Source organism: Ochotona princeps, chromosome 21 (genome assembly GCF_030435755.1).
Source record: "Ochotona princeps isolate mOchPri1 chromosome 21, mOchPri1.hap1, whole genome shotgun sequence".
NCBI lineage: Eukaryota > Metazoa > Chordata > Mammalia > Lagomorpha > Ochotonidae > Ochotona > Ochotona princeps.
The window spans coordinates 13,934,946-13,961,658 of NC_080852.1; the positions used below are offsets into that span (position 1 = coordinate 13,934,946).

The 26,713-nt window shown below is 40.1% G+C and overlaps 1 protein-coding gene across 34 annotated transcripts in view; it reads left to right on the forward strand.

The window, feature by feature from the left end:
• Positions 1-26,713, forward strand: part of MAGI1 (membrane associated guanylate kinase, WW and PDZ domain containing 1) — a 602,787-nt gene that overhangs the window by 502,293 nt on the left and 73,781 nt on the right. For 16 of the 34 annotated variants that reach the window (XM_004581596.2, XM_058679199.1, XM_058679200.1 and 13 more), the window contains 6 exons: positions 5,829-6,030; positions 8,496-8,578; positions 12,768-12,803; positions 18,497-18,554; positions 22,574-22,692; positions 25,323-25,415. In XM_004581596.2, the coding sequence (XP_004581653.2) occupies positions 5,829-6,030; positions 8,496-8,578; positions 12,768-12,803; positions 18,497-18,554; positions 22,574-22,692; positions 25,323-25,415 (591 nt within the window). Of the gene's footprint in view, positions 1-5,828; positions 6,031-8,495; positions 8,579-12,764; positions 12,804-18,496; positions 18,555-22,573; positions 22,693-25,322; positions 25,416-26,713 lie in introns of all 34 variants that reach the window. The other 18 variants (XM_058679198.1, XM_058679182.1, XM_058679183.1 and 15 more) reach the window with 2 other exon arrangements.

Here is a 26,713-nt window from a genome sequence, read left to right on the forward strand (position 1 = left end):
TTGAAAAATCCACTGATTGATAGAGTCTTCATTTGCCCAGTATTTCGCTGCCAACATATAGCTGAGGTGGTTGATTGACTTGTTCTTTCTTCTGTCTTTTCTTGGCTAGGGTTCTGAGTCCAGCATTTCAATTGGGGGAATCCCCAAAGAAAGATACATGTGTTTTAAGACTCTTATCATTTATAAGGAATATGTTGAATAAATGCTCCCTCATTTGTTAAACTATATCTATAACTCTTTACAGTCTTGCATGCTTATTCATACTAACTCTAATTGTTACTATCAGTCTGTGGTATGTATATGAAACTGTTGGTCAAAGCATTTTCTACTCTGAAATCATTTTGAGTAGCCATCTACCAGTCACTTTAAGCTCCATGAGAGCAGCATAATCAAGTTTTAACTACCCTTTCGACCAGCTATGATAAATGCATGAGAATCATATCCAAATGGAAAAAATAATATTGAGCCATTGAAAATGTTATTAGTAGAATTGGTTTCTTAGGATTTGGATCTGCATATTTAAGAGAGTTCCTATCTTCTGGTTAAGTCCCTAGATACCTATAGCAGCCAAAACAGGGCCAGGCCTGAAGCTAAAGCTGTAATTTCAATCCAGATCTTCTACATGGGTGGTAAGAGTCCACTTAGTGGAGCCACCACCAGTGTCACAGAGAATTTGCATTAGTAGGAAGCCAAAGCAGCAGCCAAAGCTGAGCAAGAAGAAACTCAGTCACTCTGAGTTAACCTCAACGTTAAATGCTCACTCCTACTAGAATATTTTAAGTAGGATGCTGTCGCTGCTACCTTTTCCCTGAGTCTTTTGAAGGAGACCTGTTGGAATAATACAAAAATTCCAGCAGGGAAAAGGCCAGCGTGCCAGGTGGCCTGGTACACTCTGAAGAGGTTACCTACCCTTCCTTTCTGCCTGTGATGCCTGAGGCTGATTAGGAGTTTTCCTACCACGGTATCAGCTGTTGAAAACAAGGGAATAGCATTGTGTTGTACAAACTATGCACAAAGCATGGACCTGAAAGGAACCCTTGGGAGAGAACACTTCTTGTTTTGTGCTTAATGAGTGTTGTGCTCAATGTTAGCCCCGAAACATAGTTAAGTAACATGAAGTATGCAAAGAATACCTTTTGTGAAAGTGTGTTCATTATGGCTAGCACATATGTGCTGTTATAAACCAGTACATCTACAAAGTAGCTGACTTATCTATTAACTACTTCCAACAGATAGCAAAACATTACTTGTGTTTCTAGAAGCCTACTTCTCCCAAAGACCATCATTGAATTTTAGATCGTTGGCAGGTGCTTCCTTTTTATTGACAGAAAATGTAAAGAACAAACAAAAAGAAGAAACATTGCTTTGGAAATGTCGATAAATAACACTGTAACATCATGTTTCTCTAGTTTTGACTATGTTGACTGAAACTTCCAAGCTCTTTCTGTACAAACCAGAGAAGTGAAATCATTTTTCTAAGATGAAAGAGCTAGTGAGTGTTAGAGCTACTTGTCCCAACCTAGAAAGTCAGACTCCACAACCTATATGCATATTTATGCCCTACTATTTGTATTTTAATTAAATTCATTAGTGCCATGGATTTCCACAGATTTTGAATTGTTGTATTCAATAAGAGAGATACATGCATCTAAAAGAATGTATAATTTTAAAGCATTATTTTTTTCAGAAGTTGAGGGAGGCAGAGAGAGCACTTCCATTGCTGGTTCACTCTTGAAAATGCCAGTTGGACCTAGGGTGAAGCCAGGAGTGCAATCCAGATCTCCCACATGGATGGCAAACATCCTTGACATGAACTGTCACTTGCTTTCTCCCAGAGTCTGCATTGGCAGAAAGCTGGAGTTAGGAGGTAGAGTCGGTTATCACACCCAGGTGATCTAGTGAGGAAACTGGCTCTCTTAACCACTGGACCAAACACCTACCTCAACCATGTGGCCTTTAAACGATGCTTCCTGTATGTTTTCCTTAAATGACTTTCTGTACTCAAAGTTATTTACTAAAGTCCCCGAGAGAATATATGTATGCGTGTGGTTTCTGGAGTGTGTGCATGTATATACACGTGTATGTGCTGGAGTCTGAGGGTAGGAAATAATGAGTTACATTCTGAGTTAACATAAATGAAGATGTCATTCATTTTCATTTATGTTCACAGTTTTCACAAGAGTGCAGGGAGACTTCTGGAAAACAGAGATAAGCAACCTGAGAGATGAGCAGCCCAAAGATTATCCTCCCTGTTCGACAGGTAGAAGACATTTATTCACTACTGAGCAATGGGAGAACCAGGCTTTCTGTTTCCCCATTCACTCCTTGGAGTATTCCAAGTCCTCTTCAAATTCATAGGAGACCTCAACTGTGACAGTAGACTAAAGGAAAGATTTTTTTAAAAAAATTTATTTTATTTTATTGTATAGTTGTTGACAATCTTTACATAGTTAATTATGGTTAACAAAAAAAGGTTCAGGGGGTATAGGGAAGAATGTAATACTATTATGTCCATATTGTTTCCATCGTGTATTTGAGGTAAAGGGGGATATTGAGGGAGAAGCCCCACCCGGTTTCCCGCCCACCCCAAGTCGCGGATGTGGGGCATGCTCTGAGATATTTGCTCCAGTGGTTTTAATAGTTCTCCAGTTATGAATTGCTGCCAGTTTCGCTCAATGGGGTCGTCCACTGATTGATATGGTCCATCATAAAGTCTCCGTTTGCCCCATATTTTGCTGCCAACATATAGCTGATGTGAATGATTGACCTGTTCTGTCTTCTTTCTTTTCTTGGTTAGAGTTCTGAGTCCAGCAGTTCGATTGGGGAGATCTCCAAAGAAACTTTGAGGTATTCCCAGACTAGATTCTTGTATGTTCTAGCAAGCACAGGGCCCGGCACAGTCCATCACCCCGATCAGCTGGTGGTTTCAATTGCTGGGTTATTTCTGTTTTCAGTCCTGAGTTGCACTGGAACCAATGGGTGTTGCAGTCCAGTCTGGTTCTGCCCAGCACATACTCAGCCTTTCAACCAGTGGGAGCTGCAGCCTAGTTGGGGCGACCCACAAAAACCCCCACCAGGCCCGCCCCTACCCTGGCTTGCAAGTATGTGTAGCAGTAGACCAGTCTGTCCCCCATCCCATTTGGCTCTTGTACTTGTCAATGGGTATTAAAGCTTAGTTCCATCTAACCAACTCAACCATCCAGCCCTCACGGATGTTGTTGAGTACCTCTCTGTCTAGCCATCCCAGCCCCCATCCTAGTTTTCATGCCCTCCCGTAGGAGTAGTAACCCAAGAGGGGGGAACCCACTATTTCCCTCCCGGGTCTCTCTCAGTCCCGGTTGATGCACTCTTTAGGTGGTTCTGTGGTTTGACTTGCCAGAATTAGCCCCCAGTGCCAGCTTCTGCCATCTGATGCTGTGGCTAAGCCCTAACAACCTTCACCCACTCTAATTTATGCTTGCACCAGTAGGAACAATCAGCTCAGCCTGGCTTTTCCCTGATCTAGTCCACATGCGGCGCACAGGTGTTGTAGCCCTGCTTAGTCTTGTCTGTCCCCATCCCAGCCCATGCTCTCCAGTGGGAGTAGCTGTCCGGCGAGGGGACCAGCCCCTTAATCCCCCTGCCAGCTCTGCCCTTCCCTTCCTGGATCTCACGTGTGCTGGTTGGGTGCTGCAGTCAAATCCAGTACAGGCAACCACGCCCTGGCATTCCATAATGTGTACTGGTTTTGTCGCGACCAAACCCGGCTCAACCCACACTCTGTTTTGGTGATCGGATTTGCCAGTGGATGACATGAACTGATTCAGCCTGGTCTGCTCCTGACCCATACCGAATGTGTGCCAATGGGAAACTTTCCATGGCCTATTCTGGGCTGTTTCCTATCATGCTTCTTTTTTAAACATTTATCTTATTTTTATTAGAAAGATATACAGAGAGAAGGAGAGACAGAGAGGAAGATCTGTCTGATGATTCACTCCCCATGTGGCTGCAATGGCCAGAAATATTCCAATCCAAAGCCAGGAGCCAGGAGCCTCCTCCAGGTCTCCCACCCAGGTGCAGGATCCCATGGCTTTGGGCTGTCCTTGACTGTTTTCCCAGGCCACAAGCAGGGAGCTGGATGGGAAGCAGGACAGCCGAGTTTAGAACCAGTGCCATATGGGTTCCTGGTGTGTGCAAGATGAGGACTTTAGCTGCTAGGCTACTGCACTGACAAATGTTAAGTTGTTGAATCCTTAGGCTCCTTCCTCTAGGAGATGTAACATTTTGTTATTTCACACCTGTGGTTGAGGTTTGAGGACACAGTAAATTTTTTTAGCATGAATTTTGTAAGCTTATTGTTTATCTGGGTCTGTCTCTGGTTTGCTCTGTGGTGGCCTACTCATTTCCTCTATTGTTTTCTTCTGACATCTATTAAAAGTATTTGATTAAAATTTAGCAGTGAATTCACTCTTCTATTGTACCTGTACAGTCACCTGCCTCTTAAACTTCATATTAAAAGATGGTCACTAACCTTATTTTATTAACCTTTACTGTTGGGCACAATTCATAAATCAGAATAAAGCATAGGTATGAGTTTGGGCAAATCAGGCAATTGAGGAGGCCAGGGTGGCTTTGATTTCAAGATGTTCAATGAGTCCCCATCTTTCATCTCTACTTTCCTCTTACGGATTTCATTCACCGTCTAGTAGGCCTTGGAAAATTATATAGCTTTCAAGCCTGCAGCATGAGGACTCATTGGATAAATACATTCAGCATCAAGAGACTACCTCTTGCTCAACAGTTCCAGAGCAACCTTTCATGCCTGACATTCATTGGTTTGTCTTAGATCACACACATATTACTGAACGAACCACAAAAGCATGGTGGAGAACTCCTAACTAGCCAAAAGTATGACTTGAAACCAGAAATGAGTTCCAAGTTAGTTTCCACCCAGACATGTGGTCCTGGGATATAAGAAGTGATCTCCAAAAGGATGTCTGGGAGAGGATGGATACAGGACTGGAAAAATATCCAGGCAGTGGAGGTGGGAGCTGAGTAGCTTGACATGTCCTCCATCCAACTTCATTTCACCCAGAATATCAATAATAGTGCTGTTTCTGGCTGCCTTCATGACATCACTTTTCAAGTTTCTGGGTAATGAGAAGAAGAGGAGATTCATGTATTTAAAGCCTTCTTATTTAAAGACTCATGGCAAATCATACCACCCACATGGTGCTGTCATAAGGGTAATATTGAATTTTCATAAGAATGTCTTCAGCGTTTCCAGAAAGGCCTCAGATGTGACTCACTGGTATAGCCATCTCCATATTCTGAACTCTTACATTCCAGCTTCATTTGTCAGTCTTTGATCTTTGCCCATGTCTACCAAAAACATTTTAAATGAGATATTTAAGTGAAAATATTTTAAATCAGAGATAGATAATAATGGGTCTCAATATGTGAACTTTTTTCTTGCCCCCCCCCCCAAAGTCTTAAGTGAATCCAGACCTGTGGCATGAGAACAGACATCATTCCACGTGTGGTGGCCTTCGTGGCTTCCAGGACTCTCAAGTTTGGATCTCGATTTCTTCTTTGACATATTCAAGACTGTCAACACTACATATCAGGATGTACTTTTCTCTTTGTTCTTTTTAAAAATCAGCTTGTTAGTCATTTTGATGCAGCCTATTTGAGCAATATTGATTTAGTTAAAAACTGAAGTGTCAGTGGATGTCCAGGAAGTAGGAGCACTTAAGACTGTAGAGTAACCAGGCACTTTACTTCCCAGATCTGGAATGCCAATACTAAATACCTTTATGTTTTTTCTCCCTTTCTTTCTCCCTGATTAGCCGATTCTGGTGACCAAGACGAGCACACACTCCAAGAAACAACACTACCACCTGTGAATAGTAGCATCATCTCTACTCCCATCACGGACCCTTCTCAGAAGTTCCCTCAATACCTACCTCTTTCTGCAGAGGATAATTTAGGTCCTCTACCTGAAAACTGGGAGATGGCCTATACCGAAAATGGAGAAGTCTATTTTATAGAGTAAAGTATACCATTATTTCTACTTGAGTCTCTTTTTCCTTACTTCTCTCTAGCAACCAGAGTTATAAATCAACTATTGGTCACCCCATTGATAGTTTCCTTTTATAATGTTTAATAAGCTTGACATAAAAAAACAGGTAATTGGCCATATCATTTTAATTATTGGGTCTGAAGAGTTTGAAAAAGAAGAACCTGTATGGTTACACAAGTAAATTATCATATGTATCATGCTACTTCTGAAAATTGTATTTAGCCACTAAAAATAATAGATACTTTTTATAATTTGCAGCTTTCTATTCACAAATTTTAAGACTCCTTCCTATGAGTACTTCAAAAAGCTTATGGAAAATGGAATTAAATGATATGCATACCCAGGTGCAAAAATTTTTGAAATTTATGCATAGTTTTTTTTATAATATGTATTTTCAGTGAGATTTTTGGAATACTTTATATATTGTGGATATGATTTCTTTGTCGTATTTGTGGTTTGTAAGAATTTTCTCCAAGTCTGGATTCCCTGTTCATTGTTATATGTGTATGCATATGTGTATATGCATTTATTTATATATGCATACTTACAAATAAGTATATATACATACATATATATGGTTTTTAATTTTTCTTTAATTTGAGAGGCAGAGAGGTAGAGAGCGAGAGTGACCACCTATGTTTTAATTCACTCTTCAAGTGCCCAGAGCTGGGAACTCAATCCAGCTCTCCCATATAGTGGGGCAGAAACCTCTTGCAGTTCCATTTTTCCATGAAATCTTTGAAGTGTCCTCCCATATCTAGTTCTTCATATATAAAAATCCTACAAGTACCTTACAGTAGGTTTCAATAAGGAGTTTATTTTTAATCACATTATACATTTCTGTAGGATTTTCATTTTATTCTTAGTGTATGCTTTGTAATGAAAGGAAAACACTGAAGATACCTTTAAGGTTCCAAGGCACATGAGAAAGAGGGAAACGGCTTGAGTCTGGAGCACTCTTTGGGAACCTACCTAGGAAGAAGTCTGAGAACACTGAATTAGAGCTCCTGTGTTTGTTGGTTGACATGATGGAGGGAATGGTCTGTGTTTCCTCATGTTCTTGACAAATGCTTTTATTGAAGAGAGGAATAGTAGGGTTGCATTTCAGTTCTGCCGCTAATTCTGGTTCCCTGCTGATGTGTACCCTGGGAGACAACAAGTGAAAGCTTAAGTGCTTGAGTCCTTGCCTCCCACCTGGGGCAACTGGCTTCAGTTTGTCTCAGTTTTACTCTGGCTGTCCCATTAAAGGCATTTGTGAAATTAACCAGTGGATGAGAGCAGAGCAGAGTTCTATGTCTCTTTTCCTCTCTTTCTGTATCTCTGTCTTTCTCATCCCCATGGAAGACAATGTCATATTTTTCTCTTGTGGTGGTACTATTTTTCAACAATTAATAAATAAAATTTTAATCTGAAATAACGGATGTTGACCCTTCCTTCCAACCCTATATTCACAACCTAAGCTTAAAAAGAGAGAAGGAGAGAGAGAAAGAGAGAAAGGTAGAATACTGCCTAAGCATCAAACTATTGTTTCTTAGTTTTGTTTTATTTCTGGTTTGGAGCCAGGACAAATGGCCTTGGAGTTTGTCCACTGAGCAGTGTAGTGTGGATTTGGTGGCCCCCGTGGAGCTCTGTCTCCGTGTCTTCATCAGCACTGGAAATAACAGGGCTGAATCCTATCCTTGTATTCTTTCTCACGTGGTGGAAAGGCCAGTGTCCTTGGTGATGTTTTTGCACACCTTCTTATTCAATGCTCAAGTCACTGTCTATTTCAGTGCTTCCTGCAGAGTTGGGCTGTATCTACTGGAAGGCAGCTGGAGGACATGTTTAGTTTATCCAGGCTTTTACTTAGCCCAGGTGCTATTTCAGGTAATTTGGAGTTGTTGTCAGTGTGTCCAACGCATAATGCAGGACACTGTGATTAATGATGTGGTTTAGTCATTTTGAGCTGCTTGTGTGAATGGAGGTAGTTGTCTCACTCTGGCAGAAGCGTTCTTACATAATGTGAGGGTAATGAGTGAAGCGGCAGCCTTCTTTGTGGATTTTAGTACCCAAGATTTAACTCATAAACAAATTTAACATAAACTGAAGTTTTCTTTTTGATGAATGTGAAGATTAGAGAGTAAGTGTAGGCAAGGGCAGACAGGATAAGCAAGGGATATCATTTGTAACTCCCTTTTCAAAAATAAAGCTGGTATCTCATTTTCAGCTTTCAGTAAAGGGATGATTATGTTTTAACGTAACAAAACTGCCCAAGACCCTACCCAAGGCATTGTATTATTCCAGATTCAGTTTCTAATCAGGAACCTGATGCTGGAAATTAGCTTTACTTTGATTAAGGAGCAAGTTATTCTAGAATTTAAAGTTCTTTTCTGTCATTGGGTTTTTCACAACTTTGATTTCAAGCATCTATCTTCTCTTGACTTCTTATTTGTAGCCATAACACAAAAACAACATCTTGGTTAGACCCTCGGTGCCTGAATAAGCAACAGAAACCCCTAGAAGAGTGTGAAGATGATGGTAAGTACGTGGAAGCTCTTGGGTTACGTGAATTGGGGGCTTATTCACATGGGCAAGTTCTGAAGAGTGGTAGAAAGATCATTGGAGTTATATGAGTTTTGGAAAGGTGATCCAATTTGTTGTAAATGCATTTGTGCTTTACCACAGTGAGGAACATCACTAGAATTGCTCCTGAAGAACTATTTGTGCACATCTGGAGACAGGTGCACAGTACATCTCCATTAGAAACAGAACTTCAGCACAGCTTGAAACCGTTCAAATGCAGGCACATCTTCTGATATCAGAGACTAGAAGACTCTAGAAAGTTTCTAGAGAAACTAAAGATATCCTGGCCACTCACACTGGGCCTTCACTCTGTGTCTTGAAAATCAGGGGGACAGAAATGAGGACTTTTCCTGAACTGTATGTATTTTATGAGTCTACTAACATCTCCAGTTTTGAGTTAAGAGAAGGCTGATCTAGTCTCCTCCAGGAGTTTCTATATAACTTAGACCCCACCTAGAGTATCTGAAGTGTGAGCTGCCAAGAAAGAGGCTAGGGTGTTACTCAGAGCCCGCTCTCGTGGTTAATTTTGGAAACAAACTTCATGGTGTCAGAGTTGTTGAAAAGTTTATTTCAGATCTTTAGATTCCTGATTACTTCTCTCTTCAGTTCACTGATATTTATCCCAAGTTGTGCCAAGATTATTTTTTGACATGGACATATTGTTTACTTTGAATCTCATTATTCACTTTTGACATTTGAGTTAGCTATATAATTACTGAATAAATATTGTGCTGTATGACAAAACTTTATTCCATTTTAGTCCTAGAGTGCAGAATTACTATATATGCAAATTTGAAGTCTGTTTTTAAATGTGTTTTTAAGTATAATCTTGTTGCAATCTTGAACTTATGAGAGTTCTTCAAAAAATTCCTAGGAAAAATAGAATTAAAACATAGGTTTATTTTGGTGCAAATTTTTTTTTGAAATCCATGTACAGTTTTTCTCATTTTTAGAAAATGCATATTCTGATGAAAGTGAGTGTGGAATTCAAAGCGATTTGGTACCAAAGTAAGCCTTATAATTCTGGTTTTAATGAAGTTTTTTTAGTGTATCCATAGAGTTTGCAGATTATATTGAATTGCATACAGTTGTGTTCTCATGTTTATCTAAGGGACTTTGAGCGGAAGTACAAGTCCGGCTGCTTAGGAGTTACTACTGAGATGTTCATTCTTATTTTGGTTGCTTTGTCTAGTTCCTGAGGCAGGAGTGAAACTGGTGTGGTCAGATTTTGTTATTCTAAATCCTCAGAGAATTATGGACTGTCCTGTTTATTTAAATGTTGTTCAACATATAATACTTTGCAGACCAATTTTCAAAGATCAGAACGTAAAACACATCCAACCATAAACCTTCACAGAAATTTAATCTTTATTTGCTGCCTGATTTTTGAAAGCAATTTAGATACTCTTATTACAGTATCTTCAATGTCAATACCCATTATAATTATACTGGGACTATATAAAAATGCCTGTTAATATAATTTCCTTGATAATGAAAGACTACAATAGCGATTATTGTGAGCCATGGTTAGTGGAATAGAAGTACTGAGTATAGTTAATAACTGTTTTTGTTACTGAATCTTGTCATTTTTTAAATTCTTACCATCCTTACCATTTGTGCTAATGTTATTTCCTTTGCGGCATGTCTTTTTACCAAATGCAGTTGGTTTAGTAATTATCCCTTCAACATTAGAATTCATGTATTCTGTTTCTAATTGAAATTATATGTATGTCTGTGTGCCTGCACATACCAGCATTGTAAATATATAAACAGATCACGGCAAGGTTCAAGTGTGTATTTTTGGTTGCTCATGAATAAACACCTGCTTTGTGTTATTTTTTATCTTGTGACACAAAGCAGAAAAACAGAAGTGATCATAAATATTTTTTCTATGTTGCCTGCATGGATCATATGCACATGAATGAACTGTAACAGTGTGATTTCATACTTAACTACTGTAAAGATTTTATATTTATTCTTTTCTGTCTGAAAGAAATGGGAAGCTAGTTTTGGATTTTTGATCTTTGGTATTAACTTGTATCATTGCTGTTTGTCTTGTTTAATTAGAAGCCTTTGATCTAGCCTTCAAACTCCAGGCCAAAACTTTAACCCCAGTCTGATTGATAACATCAACTGGATGTGTTCAGATTCTGGTTAGAACCAAATGAACGCTCTTTTCCTCCAAATCTGGTCCTTTTTTAGCTGTACCCTAACTCCATTCATATTTAAGACCCTCCCTCCACGCCCTGATCCACTACCTTTTTCATACCCATTTCTAACACATGAACCATCTGGTTTCACACAACTGCCTGTATCACTGAAATCCATTCAGTGTTTTCTTCATCACTCTTCTGTAACTCTGGACTCGCTTAATGCTGAACACAGAACAGTATTGTAATGTAATTGGAGTAATGTTATTGCTTACCATCCCCAGACCCAAACCTTGTTCATTGACTCTGATCTTCCCAGTAAATGTCAAGTGTATAGCTTGCTTCTCCAAGCCCAGTGTGTGCAGCCTCACTAACTCTCTTGCTTTTAGCTCTCTGCTCTTCATCCCTGCTACTCCGTGACAGTTGGCTGTGCAGTTCTCACTTCTTAGGATTCAAGTACAATTCATGCAGAGTCATTGAGCACCTTCCAATTCATTCTTGGCAGTTAAGGTGTATCAAGGAATGTCACATACAAAAGCCTTGCTCTTATAGGAGTTTGTATTCTAGTCATTTTCTCACCCACACCTTTTTAAAAAAAATTCTGCAAATTTATCAACTTGCAGCCCTGAGATTTTTTTCCCCATAACCTTGACCTTAGATAGGATTCAATCGCCCTGATTTGGAACTTGCTCTTGAGCACTTAGTATGGTCTTAATTTACTGATGAGAGCTTTGGCCTTGTCTCCTCTTCCAGAAAGATGGAAATACATTTGGTTGTGCTCATTTTGCTTTCTCTTGCCTAGCAGAGTCACTGGCACATTGTAGGTACAAGTTTATTGAAGAAGTGAAAAAGTGTTCCCCAAAACATTCCAAGATAATATGCAAGTGGTAATTTTCACAAGGATTTTGTGTAAGAAACAATGCCAATCACACATAAATAAATTTTTAAAAAGCCTAAAAAAAAAAAAGAAAAAGAAACAATGACAAGCACACCTTACTATTGGCAGTTAAATAGGACCATGCTGATTACTTAAGTCAAAAATCCTTTGGTGGATTGGCTGATGTTTTTTTTTAATTATTGACATTCATTCAATGCTGAATGTGTTCCCAAAGCTATATGCCGTGCTGAGCACATTGCTATTATGAGAAGTTTAATAGCTCTTTTCCTTCCATTAGTGAAGTTTGAAGTGGAAGGCACAGCCACCTGCTCTGTAGCTGGTGAATTTGGTGTACTGTACCGTTGTTTTGGGAATAATTAAATCTTTTGCTCACAGCTAGATGAGGTGAGACATGGGAAGGATTTTGATTTGTTTATTTTCATTGAAATTATTGAGACCATTTCCATGCTAATAAGTCAGAGCTGTCTGACTTAGAAAACTTATACATATATAAGCACCAACACAGGTGAACTCTGCTCCCTGTAATCTTTTGGGGCAGCTGTCAAGCCTCATTTCCTTGGTATACATCATCATGACATCATTCATCTTCCTAGCCCCATTTTGAGCTCATGATAATATCTACATTCTCATTTTGACCTCATGTGCCATTGTTCAAGCAGCTGCATTAGTTAGAAGTTCAGTAACGCTTTAATTGTGAGTGTAATTGCCTCACTGACTAGAGACTTATTAAAGGATTAAGAGAACTGATATCAGAAGTTCTGTATCAGCTTCGTTTGCTCCAAATATGTTCTGTAGCAAGTGACTTCCCAATTATAAACATTGAGACCACAGAAGTGTTTGTCATCTTTTACAATGAAACCTCATTTTGACGTGCAAGGAAATGAGCCATGTAATTATTTTGTCAATATCAGCTCTTTCCATTTTGTGATTTACACTGAGGTCATGTAAGTTTACTAGCCCAGCCACAACACAGGTAAGGACAAATAAAGAAGTGTGTATGCTGCTGTTTTGTTCTAAAGAAAGTTTCTTTCTCGGTGCTGGTGTCTGATTGTTTCTTTCTCTTTTCTGTCTCATTCCTGTTATTACTTTGGAGAAGAAGGGGTACACACCGAGGAGCTGGACAGTGAACTAGGTAAACCCTCTCTTGCTTGCTATAGCTGCACAATAGGCCCTGCATTGTTTTGTCGTAGGTGAATTGCTTAATCTCTCTGTTTCTGTAGTTTGCACTTCTCCAATTATGACTTTCTCTTTTACTTATCCTCAAAAGGTCAGCCTCTTGACTCATGTGTCTGACTGCTGGCCTCCCAAAGGATTTTAATAAGTTGTATCCACAAAGTAATAGTCTGAGCAAATTGAGTCTAGAACAAGAGCAAAGACTAACTGAAGGATTGTTGTAGGAGTAGTTGGCAGTGAAAGAATCCCAGTGACTGAGTAGTCAGTAGCTTTTAGGTCATGTGGTTGTTGAGCCACAATCATGTGCCCTTGACTTGGTCACTATTTTGAATGGCTTGACTACCAGGCACATTCTTCCTGTGTGCCATGAATATATCAATGTCAGTTCAGTCTTGACTGCTGTAGGTATTGCAATTTAGAAATGATTTACATTGATGCATGATGTTAGAAAACGCTGAATTATATTCACTACTATGTAAAGTGGTTTATGTTTAACTTTGAACAATGTTAACCTTGAATTGCCTTCCATCTAATGCATCCTTAGTGGGCTACAGAGGAAAGCACAGCCTTCAACTCCCGTACTGAAGTGCTTGGCTGTTTGCAAATTGAACATATTTTTTTCTTTTGCTTTTTTTTTCTTTAAGTAGAAAACCATTATAAATGGAAAGGCCTTAAGTTTACTTAGTATACTTGGTATTTTTGAGATTGCCTTAATCCCTAAAAGTGGAAGTGTATCTAATGCAGATTATTGCTTTCATACAGTTTTATTTTATTTACACAGGTAAAGATCATCTGTTATGGTTCACAGGAATTATAATAAAGTCTTATTTCTTTTACTGTTTAGAAAATATCCTATTGCTTTTGATGAGCATACAGAAGATGGGTAATAATGATTGAAAAATCTATTTTGTTAACATTTAACAAGTTACTCTTTGAGTCATAATGGCCAGATTACCTTGAGGTTCATTCTGTGTGATAGAATAGTTTGAAACTAGTTTTGTGAAAAACAAATTTATCACTCCCCTGAAATTAGGTAGTTTAGATAAAGTAATTTTAAAAAACACTCCCTAACTTAATTTTCTATACACAAAACTAGTGCCTTCACTATGTGAAACCAGCTTCAACCACTCTTGCTACCTGCATACGTGTGACCTCTGGCTGTTGCAGGTGATTAACAGAGGTTGCACAGCTGTTTGCAGAGGCACATGCTGACTGGTTTCCCTGGAAATGTATGTGTTGGAATTCCTAGGGAAGACGTTTCTGTCTTTCTTCCATCTGCGTAACTGTGTGGGAACATTTTTAAGCTGTTAATTTTTAAAGTGAGTTGTTATGGTGACATGATCTCCATTCTCATGGTGACAGCTATAACTGCAGGAGACATCTGGGTGTATTTGTGGCACTCGCTGAGACTAGATCAGGCTGCCTCACTCCACTACCTTTTGACTCCCACCACTCCCATTCTGGCTATGTCACCTTAGGCGAGGCATTTACTTTCATGGAGTTTCTTCTCTGTTTTTCAATCTGTAAAGATGGATTGAGAAAGGAACTCTCTTAGTGCTTGTGGAGAGACTTCATGGAAACTTGTTCCTACAATCAGCACATGTTGCTTCTTACCTTTTATCATTTATGACCTAATTTCTTCCTATTGGATTTTTCAGGATCTCAACACCAGCACTTTGTCCCTTCTGCAGCAGCAAGGGACAAATGTGTTGTGTGTGATAGGCATGGTATAAGCATGTGCTTCCAGGTAGGGTAGAGAGACAGGACCCTTAGTTTTTGGCTGCACATGTCCACTGTGTTGAAAGTATCATGTGCAGGTGTACACATGCCCACACACATGCTGTTTCCTCTACCAACAGGCTCACTGCCCATTTTCTTAATAAGAGAGTCCTCATTGCAAACAATAGCAACTGTCAGGTTTTCAGTGAACAATGTGATTCCAGATGTGACAAGGAATCCTGTCTGAAATCTCCCTCTGGTAGGTGTGATTGGCTGTGGTGTTGGACACAGTTCATTTGATTATAGAGTTGTCATTTGTGAAGTGTTTTCTGTGAGCTGGGTCAGTAGCTTCACTGTGTGCTTTGAGTTAGCACAATTTATTACATACTCTGCAGTCCACATCCCAGAATCCTAAAGCAACTGGAGGACCTTCAGTGGGAAGAATGAGGGTTCATGTAATGAAACCAACCAGGAGTGCTAGAGATGAGAAATTGAGTTTCCCTCTCAACCAGAACTAAGTCACCATTTTAATGTTTGTCTCTGATATTGAACACAATTTTCCATGTGTACAGTGACAAATCCCTTTAGAAAAGAGCTCAGATATTTAACTACTCATTAGTTATTCTGTGGTGCCAAAGTAGGGCAACGTGGGATTTTCACAGACAGGAGTAGCAAGCACACAGATTCTGGAACTCTATAACCTGATCCTTTTATCCTTTCTTGGAGCACCTGCCATTTATCAAAGTGCTTCCTGTGTGCCAGGCACTGTGCTGTGGGTTTTGCAAGCTTCTTCATTTTTAATGCATGATTAGCTTTGGAGAAAAGCCCAGGAAAAAGATGCTGCTATGGGATGTTCAGATGCAGCCCAAGACCAGACACCCAATCAGAGTGAACAAAAAGGGTCTCCCCCATCTGCCACTCTAGAGTCTCTTAGATTGTATAGTCTGGTCTACTCGCTGGCAGAGTTTAGAAAGATGCCTCTCTAGGATTCTCCAATGTATTCATCTTTAAAAAGTTATGTTATCACTTTCTAGGCTTACATATTTGCTGCCATGTTCAGTTTTTTTAGAACCACATGGCAAATTGTAGGACAAACATCTTTCTTTTTTAAATCCGTGACCTATTTCTATTTTCGGCTTTAGAAGACTAATTCCTGTTATTAAGTTAATCACCACATTGGAAGTGAGAAATCTATCATTTCAATGTAAAATGAGTTTCAACTTGAAAAACTGGAAAATGTCTGGAGTTTGTTAATCTGTTCCAGAAGATGTGTTTAAATTGAGGTCTGTCCAGAAGTGTCAACGGTTAATTGTTGGCTGGACAGCAGGTCAAAAGGCAGGGGTAGGGCCCGGCGGCGTGGCCTAGCGGCTAAAGTCCTCGCCTTGAACGCCCTGGGATCCCATATGGGCGCCGGTTCTAATCCCGGTAGCTCCAGTTCCCATCCAGCTCCCTGCTTGTGGCCTGGGAAAGCAGTCGAGGACAGCCCAATGCATTGAGACCCTGCACCCGCTTGGGAGCCCTGGAAGAGGTTCCAGGTTCCTGGCTTTGGATCAACACAGCACCGGCCATTGCAGCTCACCTGGGGAGTGAATCATCGGACGATGGAAGATCTTGCTCTCTGTCTCTCCTCCTCTCTGTATATCTGACTTTGTAATAAAATGAATAAATCTTAAAAAAAAAAAGGCAGGGGTAGATTTTTCTTTCCCTGTACCTTCCTTGGACTTCCATCAAAGCACATACATGTGCCTGGATTTTCTGCTTAGTTAGTGCCCTTATACTTACCTTTGTGTTTCTAGCACATCCTCAGGCAAACGTTAGGTGCTCAGTAAATGTGTCCCAGATTAATAGTTAAGCAAATAGAATGCTTAATGTTTCCCCTATTTCCTCCAAAGACCATCAATCAAATATTTCAGGTTGCTGATTCTGCAAAGAGGGCTGGTTTGATTAAACGCAATATGATCCCCTCACTTTCACCTGCTCTTCTACCTCATCCAAATGTGATTGTGTATCAATTTGCATTTTTTTAATCTTCAATTTTTCAACTCTTTGGAAATATTTTCTGGATTTGCTTTCATTTAAATGGTAATTTCCAGCTTTGTAAGGGGAAATCATTTCCCAGACATTTGATTTGCATCAGCCCACAGGACTTGGTATATAAACCATGTCAAGTTGTATCAACATCTGCAAATTGGACCTGTCTTGCATTTCACTGGCTTGTGTCTTGAAGAATTCAAAGAGTTCTTTAAAACCTGCTAAGTTTTTTTTTAAACAAATAAATTAGAAGAAAAGGGGAAAATTTGTCTCTTTGTTTGCAAACAAGTAACATGTGGAGCAAAAACCATGAAATTAATGTTTCTTGATGTGCCGCCAAATCTTAACAAAACATAAACTTCTGAGTAATTAGTCTCAGTGTTTGTGTACATACACGTACCTCCATTTCAGTCTGGAACTGGTTCTGGCATTTGCAAGCCCTCTCTTCTGAAGAAAAGAGGTCGTTATTTGAAAATAGTGACTTCCCAGTTCCTTGAAGTTAGATAAACTATTTTGAAGTAAGGGATGTTGCGAATGTTGAGAGTATTCCATTCAATTTGGTCTTAACCAGCTATTTCTAGGAATGCTGGTTCACTTTAGAGTTTGATTTTATACAGACTAGCCTTGACTATGTGTGTCAAGGCAGTTTTAGAATTGAGTCATTCCACTTTTGCTCTGCTTTAAAGAGTTGCTTAATGACACAAAACACATAATAGCTGCTGTAAGGAATAAAATAGTTTGATGCATTGGGTCTTTCCATAACACATTCTTTTTTTTTTTATAAAGATTTTATTATTGGAAAGCTGGATATACAGAGAGGAGGAGAGACAGAGGAAGATCTTCCATCCGATGATTCACTCCCCAAGTGAGCCGCAACGGGCCGGTGCGTGCCGATCCGATGCCGGGAACCTGGAACCTCTTCTGGGTCTCCCAAGCGGGTGCAGGGTCCCAATGCCTTGGGCCGTCCTCAACTCCAACTCCTTTCCCAGGCCACAAGCAGGGAGCTGGATGGGAAGTGGAGCTGCCGGGATTAGAACCGGCACCCATATGGGATCCCGCGGCGTTCAAGGCGAGGACTTTAACTGCTAGGCCACGCCGCCGGGCCCCATAACACATTCTTGTTGCCCATGGAATTCACTTAAGAAGAGTTGATAAACTTACACACTTCAGTATGAAACTTTGTGAAGTCCCGTCCATTAGAGCATGGCTGAGCTTTGAACAGGGCACATGTATCTGCCTGTGCCTTTGGGCCAATGTGTGTGGAGGATAAAGTCTTCCTGTGTGAGTCCTGAGTTCTAGGTGAGCAGGACTTCTGTTTCTGCTTGCATGGGTAACGTGCTAGGGAAGCCCAAACACAGCAGTGGAGTGATTGATTCCTGCAATTCAGAAATGTTGCTCCAAGTGGGCATTTTTGTTTACTAAGTAGCATTCTAATTACAAACGAGGAGAAAATAAGATGAGGATTTAGTTTTATTCCAGGGAGATCAAAACAGCACTATTGTATTGAAGACTTCTAACTTCATCCATTTTTGCCAGAGGGGTACGATAGTCTAGAAAGGAAATGAGGAACAACAAATATTGAAGGTAGGGAATAGACATTCAAGGCCAGTATCAACTACATATCCATTGAACTGTAATTTAATAGTTGACTTAGAGTAAAGGCATCAGAGACTGCATTGTATTATCTTTCCAAAATACCAACAGGTCAACAATGGTTCTTCAGGTAGAGAAATACACTGATGAAATAAAAATATAAAATAGTACATGTTCTCTTCTTTTTGGTTGGGATACGTAGTTTTGAGTGAAGGTACTTTTATGGGACTTCTCTATCCTAGTTATTCAAAATCCCTAGGTTTTTTGAGAATGTGCACTTTTTGTTCTAAACATTGTTTTGTTTTTCAGAACTGCCTGCTGGTTGGGAAAAGATTGAAGACCCTGTCTATGGTATCTACTATGTAGAGTAAGTGGCTGTTCACAATCTACATGGTAGTTTGTACCCCTCTACTGATTCACATGGAAGCTATACAAAGCTTATCATCATGCCTGATCACACTTAATAAGAATAATATTAATTCTATAATTAAAATATGTATGTATATATATTTTAAGATGTATCTATTTAAAATGCAGAGAGAGAAATTTTTCATCTTTGTGTTCACTCCCCAAATGCCTAAAACAGCTATTGCTAGGCCAGGCTGAAACCAGAAGCCAGGAATTCCTTCTGGGTCTCTCACAGGGATGGCAGATACTCAAGTAGTTGGGCCAACATCCACCACTCTCCCAGGCACAATAGCAGGAAGCTGGATTGACAAGAAGAGTAGGTAGGACTTGAATTGGCACTGTGACATAAGAAGTGAGTTACCCAAGTGACAAATGACTCCACCACAATGCTCATACCTGTGTGTACATTTTAATGAATGAAAAAGTATGCAGCGGGTCAGCATTGTGTGGCTCAGCAGGTCAAGCTAATGCCTGTGGTGGCGGCATCCTGTAGCAGAACATTGACTCATGTCCCAGCCTCTTGATTTCTAATCCAGCTCTCTACTAATGTGCCTGGAAAAGCAGTGGAAGATGGCCCAAGTGCTGGAACCCATGCCACCCACTTGAAAGATTCAAATAGAGTTCCTGTCTGCTAGTCGTTTGGGTAGTGAGCCAGCAAGAAAAAATCTTTCTCATTCAATCTCTGTGTATGTGTGTCACTCTGGCTTGCAAATAAATTTAAAAATCTTTGTAAAAGAAAATGTACAATGTCTAAAGATAATATTACATTTAAAAGAACAAAATCCAAGTCTTTGTTTCTTACCGCATTGCCAAGCTGAAGCCTAGTACTGACAAATAACAGGTACTCAGTAGATGCTCGTTGAGAAAAGAAAGGTTTGGTGAACCTGAAGAATTTCATCTTCAAGAGGATGGGGACTTCTGTGGCCTCCCTTTTGCCCTACTCAGATTTTAAACTCCTGAGCCATTATTATGATTTCTTTATTCACACATTCTGCAAGGAGCAAACAGATCTTGATCCCTTGTCACATGTTGGCGAGAACAAGCATGAAGTGGAGATTGAGGTCAAGTTGCAAATCTTTGTGGCTCTGTCACTGACCCTTGCCTGAGGACCCTACCTGTGATTTCTCTTGGCTCTAGTCAAGCCTCATCAGACCCCATTCACTGTGTTCATGCCAGCATGGGGCTCACGCTTCCCCTTTCAACAGAGCCACTGATTAATGGGATGATAGGAAAAAGAAGCTCAACAGACAGAACCTAGAAGTATAGTCTTTATATCATTTTCTGTAAGAAAAATAAGAATGAACCTGTAAAAGGCAAACGGATGCCAAATAAATACATCATCAGGACCTTGGCTGTTAGAATGACAACAGAATTTCTTTTCCTCACAGTGCTGGCTGTGAAAAGTTATTTGTGTAATACCATGATGATGTGAACATAAAACACACAATGCCAGAGCATGAACTGTCCAGTAAACCATCACATTATCATTTCAGTATAACAGGTGTTCTTGACAAATACTAATACCACTTCCTGTTTACCTGGCAAGTAGGACTGGCATTTAGGGGCATGAGAAAAAAGCAAATGTAATAGTTTTCCTGAAGTTTACAAGAGTAAATAGATGTCCTTGGTGTGCTCCAAAGATCATTTTTCTTGGTGATGTATGGTGAGGTTTCTGCTTTTTGGGTCTCTTTTGTCTTGTCCTTCATCTAGTTTGCACTTAGAAAAGGGAGCAGGTGATAACAGCTGTGATGACTGAAGAGATGCAGTTTGAGAAATGGGACGCCATCTTTACCCTTCAGTTCTTGTTCCTCTGGTTTCTTAAATGTCTTAACCACGTGCCGCTTAGTGTTTCTTCAACTGAAATTGCCTACAAGAATTGAGAAACAAAATGTCAATCTTTAGTAGAAATTAAAGGTAATCAATTTACCTACCTGTTTGACAAGTTTTTATTTGAAAAAAGAAGCCTGATTTTTTTTTTAAAGAAACATATTTGGTGTTTTAAATAGGTGTATGATAAGTTCATGTCCAGATTTCTAAGCTATAATTATTTTGAAGTTTTGAATTAAAAAATACATATGCACACACACACATTGGGGTTTAACCTTGTGGTTCAGATGGTAGTGAAAATATCCCCATTTCTTATTGGAAAATCTGGTTTCAATACTGACTTCCAGCTCTTCCCCCGGGAGATAGCAGATCAGATTGAGAGGGAAGGCCTTGCTTGACTTCCCAGCTTCTGTCTTCAGACCTCCAGGAATTTGCAGAATGAACCAGAAGGTGCAGGCTGTCTCTTGCTTTCTGTTTCAAATAAGTAAATCTAGGGAGAAAAGCAAAAACCCTTTTGAAATCTATGTATACTTTTTTCATAATACACATTTTACTCGAACTGGTAGAAGCCTTTTATGTATGGAAATCAAAGTTGTTGCTTTTTCCCCCCCAAAATAAACTTACCTTTAATTCCAATCTCCACAATCTTTTTGAAATACGTAATCTATATATACACACCCACCCCCACCAAAAAAGACAATGGCAGAAATCATCTCTGCATATCTGTGTATCCACATGTATGTGTGTATTTGTTTATGCCATGGCCTAAATGGTTTTGTGGCCTTCCAAAGCATCTGAATCCTTGTCACTTTGAACATGTCACATCTGCTTTGGTCACCCATATTTGGAGGGGTTTTGTTTTCTGTTTCTTTGCCTGAGGACTCTACTTTTTAATCCCTTTTCTGTGTCAGTTGATCAGAATAGTTGACAGATATTTGGGGAGTTCTGTTTTAAACCATATTCTTTGGGTAAAAACTTAGGCTTCTGCACACCCCGTATTAGAAAGTCACGCAGCAGTTCTGGCCCTGTATGTTACAGACAGCATCTCATATCTACTTTGTTCGCATTTTTAAATTATTCTATCTCTGTTATATGAATCAAAGCTACTTCTCCTTCTTGAGAAGGGTCAATGCTTACAGCCTTGGAATGGGAAGGCAGGTAGGCTGGAACTTGTACACCTGTACTGTTTACAGATATGTCATCTAAATTATTAACCATTCAGATATTCTCTTCCCTTATCTATAAAATGCAGTAGTCTCTTCTTATCCACAGTTCATGTCAGTTACTCAGTTACCCCTGGTTCACAATATTCAATGGAGAACCTCAGAAATGATTTCTAAATTTTAAACCTTGGACTGTTCTGAGTCTTGAGATGAGGTCTCTCTTGTTGTATTCACCCTGCCCAAAATCTCAGTCATCCTTGTATCCAGCTTACGGGTGCTGGATACACAGCCTCCCCCCTGTTATTCACATAGTAGCCAGCTCTGGTATCATATCACTTATGGAGCTGCCTCAGTGTTTGTGTTCAAGTAAGCGCTTTTTGACTGAATGGTGCCCCCAAGAGAAAAAGTGGTAACACCAGCAAACTGAATATATCAAGAAAAGCTGTGAAATGCTTCTTCTCACTAAAAAAAAAGTGAGAATTCTAAAGTTAATAAGGAAGGAGTAAAAATGATATGTGAAGTTGCTAATGTCTGTGGTAAGTTGTTAATCTCTTACTGTACCTAATTTATAAATTAAATTTTATTGCAGATATGTATGTGTAAGGAAAAGTTTTATATGTATATGCACATGTGTGTATATAAACACACACATATTTGGTGCTTTACTGCCCTTTCAAGCATTCATGGGGTGTCCTGAAACATACTCCCCACAGATAACAGGACACAATTTTATAGATATAAGCAGCTCATCTGCTATCAGTTACTAGAAGTTTTCAAATGAAGTGTGTGTGGAACTGGTAACATGGTGCATGGGACATAGAAACATTTGGTAATGGAGACCATTCAGTTTTATGGCCTCTCCCTACGTGTGCATTTTGCCGCTGGAGGGTCAGCATGTCAGCCCACCCACTTCCCTAGGATTGGCCTAATGGGCATTTTGCTGCTGAAATGCTGTTTCCTGGCTAAATATTATCTTTTCTCTTCGCAGCCACATCAACAGGAAGACACAGTATGAGAATCCAGTTCTAGAAGCCAAACGGAAGAAGCAGCTAGAGCAGCAGCAGCAGCAACAACAGCCGCCACAGCAGCAGCAGCCTCTGGCTGAAGGTTAGTCTTTCCCCAGGAGACTTTTCTCCTGCAGGGAACACTGGGCACTGACACCCCCGTGTGGTCAAAACTGGCCATGATGGTCAGCTCATTCTGCAGGCTGAATTAATGTCCCGGAAGTAGCAAAAATACAAAGCTTCTGAATCTCGAGGCCACCCTGGAGAGCAGCTGTGGGGTCCCACCTCAGAAGCACCCTATCTCCGCTTTAACTAGACAAGAACATTTAAGATTTGGGAGTTACCTCATAGTGAGGGGGTCTCCTTGCTTTAGCCCAGTTCTCTGCAGTGGCTGTCTGCACGCAAACCTCCTTTTGCATTCTCTTTAAGCTGAGCTCCTGGATATAAAAACTTACTCTTAATTTAGGAGCCATAATGTGTAAGAATTAGAAAGGGTTGGTGATTCGGGGTGCTTTCAAAGAGTGACAGGTTATTTAATGCTGTTTGTAAGAAAAAAAAAACTGCATTTCAGGAATAAAGGACATGAAAGTCTTCCTGATTATTTCTTTTGATGTAACAGTGTTGATTAATAGAGATTCAGTTATGCTTCAATTTTATTAACCATGTAATATTTTATGAATATCTTCACTGTTAATTAACCCTCTATTTATTGATATATACACTTAGGGTTTTCCCCCTTCTTTTCAAGATTTATTTTTATTGGAAAGGGAGTGGCCATAATCACAGGAGCTGAGCCAATCCCAAACCAGGAGCCAAGAGCTTCTTCTGGGTCTCCTACATGGATGCAGGGTTCCAAAGCCTTGAACCATCCTCTGCTGCTTTCCCAGGCCACAAGCAGGGAGCTGGATGGGAAGTGGGGCAGTTAGCACAAGAACCAGCCCCATATGGGATGCTGGCACTTGGGGCTTGGAATATATTAGCCAGTTGATCCAATGCTGTGGCCCTGGCATTGTCCATCTTTGATTAAAATCTTTAAATATAATAGGCTTAATATCCCTTTAGTATGTTAATACCAAATATATGAAAGTCAAGAGTTATACTTCTGATACTGTAATGTTCAATATTCATAAACACAGACCTTAAACTATGGGTTCACAAACTTCAGTAAATGGCCTCATGGGAAATAATCTCTGTAATTCATACAATCTCTGTGACACATACTGCTGCTATTGCAGATAAAAGCAGCGATAGACAACATGTAAATGAGTGAATGTAGCTGTGTTTCTGTAAAACTTTATTTATGAACACTCTATTTTGAATTTCATGTAGTTTTCATGTGTCATAAAAGAGTCTACCTTTTTTCCCCAACCATTTAAAAATATGAAAACTATTCTTGACTCACAGGCTGTGTGCCCAGTTTGGGCCCAGTTTGGCTGGCGGGCCAAAGCTAGAAGCTGAAGTGCTGTATTGTGACATATGGAATGTGTGTACACATGTGTCTATATTTGCCCATTTTAAAGTTCTTTCCTGTCCCTTAGTTCTCTGTTTGTTCAAGAAATCCTTTTTGAGGAATGTCTCTGAGCTGCTGCTCGCAGTGTTCAAGTGCAGTTTGGAGAATGGGAACAGGTGATTGAATGAATGTGTTAGCTGCACTGGAGGAATGGCAGGGTCCTTCCCAAACAGTACCCACTGTGAACTCTCTCTGGGTGTCCATGGTGACTAAAGGAAGAAAGTTCATGGTCAATGGATCCTCTCTACCAAAGACTGCACATAGATTTCACAGTTGTTTTGTCAGAATATTTTGTTGCTGCATTTTCTCACAAATGTGTTGAAGTGCTTTCTTGTTAGAACCAGGAGCACTGTCCTGGGCCCTGGGTGCATTTCAGCGAAGACAGAGGTGGTAGTACCTCCTTCCTCCACCACACGATCGGAGCTCTCAGTGCTTGGGTGTGGGTTGCCCTGCAGACAGTTCTTTTGAGGACTCTCCTTTGGTGACTGTCTATCTTTCCTGGTAGTTCTTATTTATTCCCATTTTGCACTTTCAGGCAAAGAAGCAGAGTTTTTGTTAGCCACATAAATGTTTCTATTTAGAGAAATTATATATATATATATAAATTATATATGTTATATATATAAATTATATATATTATATATATAAAACTCTAAATATTTCTTATAGAGATAAATATATTGATAGATCAGTATTTATTATTTGTTCTAAATTTGGACTCATCAGAAAAGTAAAGATTGTTGGATACATTCACACACACACAGAAAGAGAAATACGTAAATTGATTGCAGTATAAATGTCCTGACCATCTGAGACAAGAGAAAAGATCACACCTTTTTTTTTGGCGGGGTGGGGGAGGGGTGCTTTTCATACTTGGTTTCCTCCCACAGAAGGAATAAACAGCTTTCTTTCTCAATAGTAGGTGGCCTCCTAGTGGCAGAATCATGCTTCTGCCTGCAGCGCCCAGGGTCTTGTGGAAGGCCTTGTATTTGACAGAGCTGTCCTCACTTCCAGCCATGACAGTCTCCCCTCCTCCCTCAGTTGTCTCCTCTTCTGAACCCCAGACACAGCATAGGGGTCCAGCCTTGTCCCCCTCACCAGCCCACACCACTCTCTTCCGTTTTCTGGTGACTGCAAGCTCTCTGTGCTTGGTTTTAGAGCGTTAAGTGTTAGCAGGTAAGAAATGATCCACGAGTCACCAAGCTTTGTTTTCTTTCTTCTAGAATGGACAGAAGATCATTCATCCCTTGTGCCTCCTGTGATTCCAAGCCACCCCCCGAGCAATCCGGAGCCAGCCAGAGAAGCTCCACTTCAGGGTACAGTGTTCTTTAACATTGCATCATCGTTTTAAGTCAGGAAATCCTTACTTGTAAAAAATGGAATTTTGTGATTCTCAAATCATTCCTTTGATAGTAAAAATCATAAATAATGAAAGCCAATCTGGGTGTATTGTTAATCAAACTTGTCCAAAAAAATTAGAAATTTTTTCTGTGTAAATTTCTTTGATTCTTGATAATGTTCTCAAAGTCAGGACCACTTGCTGAATGATCATTTAATGGAGAGTTTCTCAACCTCAGCTCCACTGACATGCTGTGACATATAATTCTTTTTTTAAGATTGAAATATTTTTTATTTGAAAGTAAGAGTTACATAGAAGAAGAGGAAAAAAAAGAGATCTCCCATCTACTGGTTCACTCCCCAGCCAGGGGTTTCATCTGGTCTGCCACATGGATGGCAGTGGCCCAAGTACTTGAGCCTTTTTCTGACCCTTTTCCTAGGCCATTAGCAGGCAGCTAGATCTGGAGTGGAACAGCATCAGAAGTGGAGCAGCCAGCTGTATTCCAACTCAGCACTCATATGGGATCCCAGCATCACAGGCAATAGCTTCACCTGCCTTGCGCCAGCACCAGCTGCATCAGACTTGTTTGTGTCAGGGTTAGCAGTATTCTGGCCTCTGTCCACTAGTTGCCAGGCGCATACAACAACACAGCTTCCATCCCCAGATGTGACGACCAGCGATGTCCTACACTTAGAGTATGTAGCACTTGTCACTTTGTTAGATAAGGCAGATTCAAAATTCAGCATTCATCATTTCAGGATTCTTGTCAATATGTTTGCTTTTGACATAGACAGTATGTAAATGATTTAATATCACATTTTCAGTTCTTATCCCCCATTCTTGGCACAGTTTGGGCATTTATTTAAAGAAGATTTATTTATTTCTTGAAAGGAGAGCTCTTCCATCCCATGGTCCATTCCTGACATTTCCACAAAAACCAGGTCTGGGCAGATCTAATCCGGGACCTTGAATGCCATCTGGGTCTCCCACATGGATAGAAGTGGACCCAAGAATCAGGGCTACTTTGTGCTGCTTTTCTAGTAGGAAGTCGTATTAGGAGTAGAGGAGCCAAGACTCAAACCAGCACTGCTGTAGGGGATGCTCACTTGCTGGTGGTGACTTCACTTGCTATGCCACAGCAAGAGTCCCAGTCTTACCATTGATGCATGTTCTGTGTCTCAGTGGTCTCACTTATGTATAGGTTGAGCACCCTAGAGAGGTTCATTCTTGAACAGTGGAGGCTCCAGAACCTTGCTCCTTCAAGCTTCAGTCCTC